This window comes from Cynoglossus semilaevis, chromosome 10 (assembly GCF_000523025.1).
Source record: "Cynoglossus semilaevis isolate Cse_v1.0 chromosome 10, Cse_v1.0, whole genome shotgun sequence".
In the NCBI taxonomy this organism is placed as follows: Eukaryota; Metazoa; Chordata; class Actinopteri; order Pleuronectiformes; family Cynoglossidae; genus Cynoglossus; species Cynoglossus semilaevis.
Genome location: NC_024316.1, coordinates 1685069 through 1692749, shown reverse-complemented (window position 1 = coordinate 1692749; position 7681 = coordinate 1685069). Strand labels below are relative to the sequence as shown.

General features: G+C 36.4%; 3 protein-coding genes and 1 long non-coding RNA gene across 7 annotated transcripts in view; 2 read left to right on the top strand and 2 right to left on the bottom strand.

Moving 5' to 3' along the window:
• Positions 1 to 3120, bottom strand: part of si:dkeyp-100a1.6 (probable G-protein coupled receptor 160) — a 5232-nt gene extending 2112 nt beyond the window's left edge. The window contains exons 1-2 of one of the 2 annotated variants that reach the window (XM_008318012.3): positions 868 to 3120; positions 696 to 761 (exon numbers count right to left, since the gene is read on the bottom strand). The gene's annotated coding sequence lies outside the window, so the exon portion shown is untranslated. Of the gene's footprint in view, positions 1 to 695 lie in introns of both variants that reach the window. The other variant, XM_025059668.1, reaches the window with a different exon arrangement.
• ppih (peptidylprolyl isomerase H (cyclophilin H)) overlaps positions 1 to 6328 on the top strand; it is a 10071-nt gene extending 3743 nt beyond the window's left edge. Inside the window, exons 2-9 of the mRNA XM_017035770.2 lie at positions 3192 to 3256; positions 3370 to 3393; positions 4120 to 4164; positions 4407 to 4449; positions 5387 to 5479; positions 5683 to 5770; positions 5851 to 5891; positions 6120 to 6328. Of these exons, the coding sequence (XP_016891259.1) occupies positions 3192 to 3256; positions 3370 to 3393; positions 4120 to 4164; positions 4407 to 4449; positions 5387 to 5479; positions 5683 to 5770; positions 5851 to 5891; positions 6120 to 6188 (468 nt within the window). The 3' untranslated portion in view covers positions 6189 to 6328. The remainder of the gene's footprint in view (positions 1 to 3191; positions 3257 to 3369; positions 3394 to 4119; positions 4165 to 4406; positions 4450 to 5386; positions 5480 to 5682; positions 5771 to 5850; positions 5892 to 6119) is intronic.
• The window catches only part of LOC103384526 (ER membrane protein complex subunit 3-like), a 629629-nt gene that overhangs the window by 401760 nt on the left and 220188 nt on the right, over positions 1 to 7681 (top strand). The gene's annotated exons all lie outside the window — the stretch shown is intronic.
• The window catches only part of LOC107989135 (uncharacterized), a 6572-nt gene continuing 3346 nt past the window's right edge, over positions 4456 to 7681 (bottom strand). Inside the window, exons 2-3 of the long non-coding RNA XR_001760633.2 lie at positions 6565 to 6628; positions 4456 to 5498 (exon numbers count right to left, since the gene is read on the bottom strand). This is a non-coding gene — a long non-coding RNA (uncharacterized LOC107989135). The remainder of the gene's footprint in view (positions 5499 to 6564; positions 6629 to 7681) is intronic.

The following is a 7681-nucleotide window of genomic DNA, read 5'->3' as shown; positions in this document are numbered from 1 at the left end:
AGTCCCCGAAATGCCTTAAAATGCATATTAGGTCCTAACACACGTTGCCAAGTGATTATTTTGTGTTTAAAAGTCCAAAAAGTATTTTATATGAATATTTCAAAAATCACCCAAAACATGCCTTACTATAGCCTAACCATCGTGAAAAAATCTATAAAAATAAAAAGTCCCCTTACCTTCCCGACAAAGTGCAGCATGTTTTGCGACATAAACTTGCATTTTGAGGCATTACTGGGACTTTTTTTTTGTGCTCTTTTTAGATTTGATGAAAAACATGTAAAAAACAAACTTTTCTGTTTTTTGTTTTTTCAAAGATTGTCATGAACATTTGTCAACCTTTGGCTCACATGACATGCGTAATTAGAATTTTGCAAAAAAAAAAATTAATTCTTTTTGTTTTTCCAAAATGATCTAATTTGATGGGAAACATGCGGACAGCATACAAATATTAAATTTGTTTTTTCAAAAACTTTTATGAAAATGTTTCAACTTGTGACCAACATAACATGCAAAAGTAGTTTTTGGAGAAAATGTTCTATTTTTCAAAATTCTTTAATTTGGTGAGAAGCATGCAAAAAAGATTACTCTTTTGCTCATTAGTCCTTTATATCTCCAGGTACGTTATCAGTTGTCATTATCGGTCTTTGGAAGTAGGAAATTATCTGCCATCGGTAAAAGTTATCATGCATCCTTACCTTAAACACTTGTGTAGTTCACTATTATTGCAGTGTCCTATTCACCTAATGTTGCATATACGCTTCCTTTGCAAGTAAACGAGAAGGTTATGTTGTTTAAGTATTTAATACTTGAACATATGCGACATTTACTTTAAATGTAATAAATCTTTGTAGTTCCAGAAAGCATTACCCTTTGATTACTGTAGTCTAGAAAATGCTGTTGTCATCAGAATCCTAACTTGTGTCCTGAAGAAAGAGATTCTCCTTGTGTTGCTAGTGCAGCACTGCTGTCATGTGAAGTTGTGTGGCACACAGTTTTGCAGCTCCACCCTCACACTGTCAGTTCTACCACTGCAGACACACCTGTTTTGATTTATAAGAAACCTGTTTGTCATCCCTGCTGTGTTTAAGCTCAGAGGTCCCTTCCCCCCTTTTAATTTTGCTTGTATGTTTTGCAACTGATACTCTGTGGAACTTGATTCCTTTACCTGATAGCACTTTTGGGGAGAGTAGGTAAAACCACACCCATATTGTTTCTCCCTACCTGCCATGATGTGGTCTATAACAACTACAGCAAGATGTCTAGAACCTCGAAAGTATAACTGCCAATGCTAACTTGATCTGCCTTCAACCTCTAACAACAGTGTTTTGCTTTACAAAGCTTTGCGGACATATCCTTTAGCATGTGTTGAACTTCAGTTGTCCATTTTTATATATGTAAAGGTTAGATTGATTGACAGTTTCATCTTGGTTGTGGGCTGTGCCTTGTTTGTCCTGTGTAAATGTTTGCTCTCCAGTAAAAGGATGTTAGCAGATGTTGTAGACGAGGTTGTTCATGGACATGTACTCATTTACGCAGCTTGTACTTTAAACCCTTGGCTTCCACATAGATCTGTTTACTGCTCTGTACCCCATTTATTTATTTGTTTTTAAGGCAAATGTATGTGTAATTAGCCAGACACATATGCTACAGTAACAGTTCCTGTGCCACAGCTCCACAGTTAACTGTTAATCGCTGTACAAACATGCAAAAAATGACATCTTTCTCCTTCGTACCTTTTCCTCTTTTATGAACCTTTGTTGGCCGTTCCTGGACTTTCCAAAAGTCAAATTAACATCCCAGAGTCTTTGGTGGGTGACAGTCTTATAGTCGCATTACAACCTGACTAAGGCGTTGCATGGCTTCCTGCCTTCATCGGTTGCCTGGTATACAGTGACTATGAAATTGTGATGTGATGCCATTTCTCTTCACACAAGTATTGTCTTTGTTTACCTCGGACTGAAACAGGCTTTGTTATAACTAATGCTAATGTTCTGAGTAGAAGCTAGTGTTACTCATTGTACACATACACACATACACCACAAAGTATAATGAAGTCGATGTTCTGTGGATCAGCTATGAATGAAAATTCCAAACCCAAGTTAGTTTTAATGGACATTGGCAGTTGAGTTAATCTGCTAAACTGTCTGATCGTCAAGTCATTACTACAGTCTGTCACCATTGTCACAGAGACGTCTTAATTGGATATATTATTTATTATTATACTTATATGGGTTAGGATTTACAGACTGGATTTATAAAGACATATGTACAGTACATATGTGTCTTTATAAATATATATATATGTCTTTATAAATCCAGTCTGTAAATCCTGACCCACATAAATATAATACATGTTATCCTTTCCTTTCTGATTCACCTGCCCACCAAAGGCATTCAATGGAGTTCAAAGCATTGCCGACTATATAGTACACCTGTGCCGACACACAGGTGTCATCTTCTACAAAAACCCATGGTTGAGTGTGCAGGCTGTGAGAAAAGGACAAAACTGGAGTGTTTTCTGTACTATTGTCCAGCCCTGTGACCCACTTTAGGGTTATGACATCTGAGTAAAAACACCGATGAAACTATTGTGGACATGAACATGCAGTACTGTGCAATAGTATTCAATTGTATACATATACCCTGTTTTTTTAACACAGTCAGAACCAAAAAGTTTTTTATTAATTTAAAAATATAAATTTAAATGAACATTTAGCACCGTCTCTGCAAACTGTCGGGTGGGAAACTAGCCCTCTGCCCTGACTAAACAGAACCTACATCCCACATCCTTTTTATACATTACTGAACTTTTTTTGTCAATTTGTCAATGTTTTTGTTTTTGACAAACATTTTATAGCGGTAACAAAAACAAAGACGTACACAGATGTTGCACATAAATATTTAATTATGTTTCATGTCTTAATGACTTTTACATGGTTTTATTATGTATGCTCTGAGACGTGTCTGTGAAGACTGCAGACAGAAGGTCTTTTGTTCTTGAAATATACAATAGAAATCATTCAAAGGAGAAATAAGAGCCATATAAAGTAAAATTGTCTGTCACTGCACTCAAAGCAGACCAAAGAAGTCTGAGGATTAATTTATTGTTGAAATAGTATCATTATATATATATATATATATATATATATATTGTCTTGTTTTTTTAACTTCTCGCTGTGTGTCTTTGTCAGGATGTTGGGCGAATGAAGGTTGAGCTGTTTGCTGATGTTGTCCCAAAGACGGCGGAGAACTTTAGGTGAGGACACTGTCAGACAGGTTTAAATGTCGCATCACAGGTGCAGAAATACAACTGTATTGTAATTAATGAGCGTGCTGACGTGTTACTAACAGTTTCATCATCTCCTACAGGCAGTTCTGCACTGGAGAGTTCAGGTAAGAGCAAATGTGATACTCTCACAGCTGTGACAGCTTCACAAAATTTAACAGGATTTTTAAAAGTTATACTATAATATAACCTGGATATTGTGAAGCCTACTCTATTGCACATATTCACTGGTAATTCTATACAACGGTGTTTTTCCAGTGTGGATTCTACATGTAGACTGCAGGGCTCAACTCTTACCCTGAAAATGTCAGACATCTGATATTTTACCCATTCTAACTCTATTCACAAATTTGCATCACTTACTGGAACATAACATGGAATTTTGAACTGTGGTCTTACATAGGAAGTAGGCATGTTACTGTTGTTAAATTGATCTTTGCACAGGTTTGGTTTTCCTATTTAAAATGTGGTCACATTTGTTTAGTCTCACAGTTAATGACAAATGTTTCTTTGAATCACATTCTGTCATTAGAGTTACTGTGAGGAACTGTGAGTGGGAGGATAAAGGAGGTAACATTATGTTGCAACAACATTTGCAGTTATGGTTAATCATGATTTCAATTAATTAATGATTAATTGAGATAAATTAACATGCCTATAAAAGGCACACACAAATTAATTCTTTATCCTCCACAGAGGCATGCTGGGTATTGAGATGGTATTTTAATCTTAAGGTGGTTTTGTTAAAGGAAAACTTTTTTCCACCCTGATGTTATGTCATTTTCACTGTTGTTTTTTGTTTGTTTGTTTTGTTCTAAACCTCTGCACCACAGGAAGGATGGAGTGCCTATAGGGTTCAAAGGTGCCGCATTCCACAGGTATACAATTGAAATATATGTACATATATATATATAATATTTTAAATCCTAACGTAACATAGATGATACATATTTTAAATAGAAACAACATACATAACATTTTACACACGACCAGTCTGACCAGTTTATCAGCACACAAAGAAAAACTGTTTCAGTGAGACTATCTCAACTAAAGTATTTGTGTAGTTAATGTTTCTCTTTTCATAACTAACTTTTTAAAGTACTTGACTGTTTGTTGACAGAGTGATCAAGGACTTCATGATACAAGGAGGAGATTTTGTGAATGTAAGTACAAGCTGCTGGTCAGTGTTTGGGGACATTCCAGCATACTCTTTTGTTTATATGTAAATCTTTGTTCAGGCCAAACCAAAACAAAGCTCCTCTTGATACAGATGTATTTACAAATGTAGTCAACTCATTTTATATGATAGAATAATAACATGAATTGCAACAACACTACCTGGTAGAGGGTGTGTGAGGGAAAATGTTGGATGCTGTACCTCTGTGAAGGTTATCAGTCGTCCATGTCACCTTGCTGTTGAGCAGAGGACAACTGGAATGTCTTGGTTTCTAGAAGACGTTTTACATCTCGTCCAAAAAGCGTCTTCAGTTCTAACTGACTCCTGGAGTGACTCTATCTGAGGGATACCTGAGGGATCCAGTTGGCTGCGTGCGTTTCTGTTGTGAAAGGTGATAAGGGTCAGTCAGACAGAAAAAAAAGTCAGTTCAGTTTCTGCAAATAAATAAAATTCGATCATAAATAGTTTAGAGCCAGATAGCTACAAAAACTCCCAGTAAACACATTCAATAATGCTCTTGAATCTTTGGTTGTATCAAATCTATAATCCTTATTACATGTCAAACCCATTAACCATGTTACTTTTTAAAATAATTATTATTTCTAGGATTTTAAATGTATAAATTATAATAGTGTGTTAATGTTGACTTGCTCTGAATGGTATTACTTGATTTGATACACAGTTGACCAGATGAACAATTAAAAGAATTAATAAAACAATTCTTTATTTCATGTAATTTTATTTAATAATTATTTCCCACCGTTTGATTACACAAACCTTATGTGGTGGCTGACAAACTAAGCAAGCGGAAAACACTATGGTCTGTCGCCCTCTGGAGGATGAATAATGAATGACATTTTGTGATTAAAAAAGTTCAAGACTTTCAAAGCTTGTGTGTTCTTACTGTATTTCCTTCTGATAAGGGTGACGGCACTGGTATCTGCAGCATCTACAGAGGTCCATTCGCTGATGAAAACTTCAAGATGACACATGCAGCGCCTGGACTGCTCTCTATGGTCTGATCAATCTCTTTATCTAAACAGAAAACATGTACAACCGTTGTGAATATAATGCTGAATGTCAGAATAAATTATTATGTAATAAATCCATACAACAATAATGACCATTAACTGCAATACAAATATGGTGTTGAATGGAACTTTGAAGCTGATGTTTGGGTCAACAATGTCATTTTATATTTCTAAATGATGCTCCGCAGGCCAACAGTGGTCCAGGAACTAACGGCTGCCAGTTTTTCATTACTTGTACAAAATGTGACTGGTTAGATGGGAAGCATGTTGTTTTTGGTGAGTAAGATGACATTATTTAATTATATATTCATTGGATTATGTGTAGAGTTTTAATTGTCACAATGCAATTTTTGCAGGAAAAGTCATTGATGGATTGCTCATAATGAGAAAGATTGAGGTAAAAATACTTTTGTCAATATTCAGTGGGTATAAATATATCTCGTCAATTCTGATCAGTACATCAGTAACACTTTATCAATGTTGATTTGTCTCAAGTTAAAAAAAAGGCTGATTTTGGAAACTTTAGGACTTAAACACAGGCCTGTGGTAGAGGGGTCTCTCTACACAAGCCGCTCTTAAAATGACCAGTTTTTGTTGTAAATATTTTTCTATTTTCTTCTTACAGAATGTTCCCACAGGACCCAACAATAAGCCCAAACTCCCAGTCCTCATTTCACAGTGTGGAGAAATGTGATCAGCCTGTTCACGACCCCAGTGTAAACACAGCAGTGTTCATTTACATCAGTGGTTTAGATCTTTGTCTTCTTAAATCCCTTATTTTACCTGATCTCATGCTTTGTGTTGTTAATCAATAAATCAGTTTTTTCACTCTTTGTAATGGACTTGGATTTCTTCGTACAGTATCAGCCCAAGTGTCAGACCTGATCAGTTTGTTAATGCTCAATCAAAATGCCACCCAGCAGTTAAAAGTGAAACCTAACTTGGCAATGAGACTGTTTGAGCCTCTCCATGTGTCCCTCTTATCATAAGTGCAATGCCTCATGAAGTGCTTCCCACCAATACCACTGTGTGTGTATTACTGAAGGTGTGCCATAAAGACATTACCATACCTCTGCTTTCCCCATCCTGCCAGGTCCACCTTGGTGAATTGTTCAGTCCACGCCTCCCTGTTTCCTACAATGACACCACTGTTAATTTCTTTAAAAAAAAGGCTGACCTGGCATTTTAGTTTTTTGAATGACTAAAATATTTGCTTCAATTTATTAAACATTTCCTTTTATTAACAGACTGAGAAGAAAAATAAAATTAGCATATTCCAGATCCCAGAGGGGAGTGAAGGAAAAGATACTACAGGCTTTGGGAACGAGCTGCTCCAAAACACTGTTGTCCTACCGGCAGAGCTAGATATTTCGATTAAGAGGGCACAAAGATCAATTGGATTTAGACCCAAAATTAAAACATTTTCTGAACACCTAAACTTAATCAAAATATCAGAAAAACAAGCAAAACAATTACCAGAACCTATCACAGACGTGGAAATTAAGACAACAATAAATCACCAGGAATATATGGTTTTCCTGAGGAATACTACTAAACTAAAAATTATTTGAAGTATACATAGACGTAAATCAGGAGACCCTGCAAAGTTATCGTCCAATAAGCCTTCTGTGTGTTGATTATAAAATTCTAACTGCCATCTTAGCTTATTTAAAAAAAAACTGGTATGTGTCAACAGTCTTCTCATCAGCAACATATCAGGCCAGTTTATCTATGCAGATTCTTAGTGGTCTATTTCACAGATGGTGTACTTGAATTGTAAAGAACACTGTGTTCCTAATGCTTTTCCTCCTGGTGTCTTTAGGTTAAAGACAAAGTGCAAAGGCATACACTGTGTAAGGAATCCATCCAGGGATGTGATTCCTGACTGGCTTCAGCAGTGATCCATCACTCTTGGCCTCGGTGGGATGATAAATAGTAGTGAAACTTGTGGTGCAAGACAAGAGAGTCCTTAAAGGCACTTGCTTCACCGCCAATACTTCCTCTGCTGAACTTATGGTTACCTCTGTTCGCCCTAGCCCATCCATACAAATCCAAGCCTCTGCAGCCCCTCCCCCACCCATGCTATCTCTCTCTCTCTCTGTCTCTTACTCGCTTCTGTCCTGGAACGTTCCCTTGGCACAAAAGAATTCATTCACATGTAGACTTACTTCTTATGGAGGCAGGAAG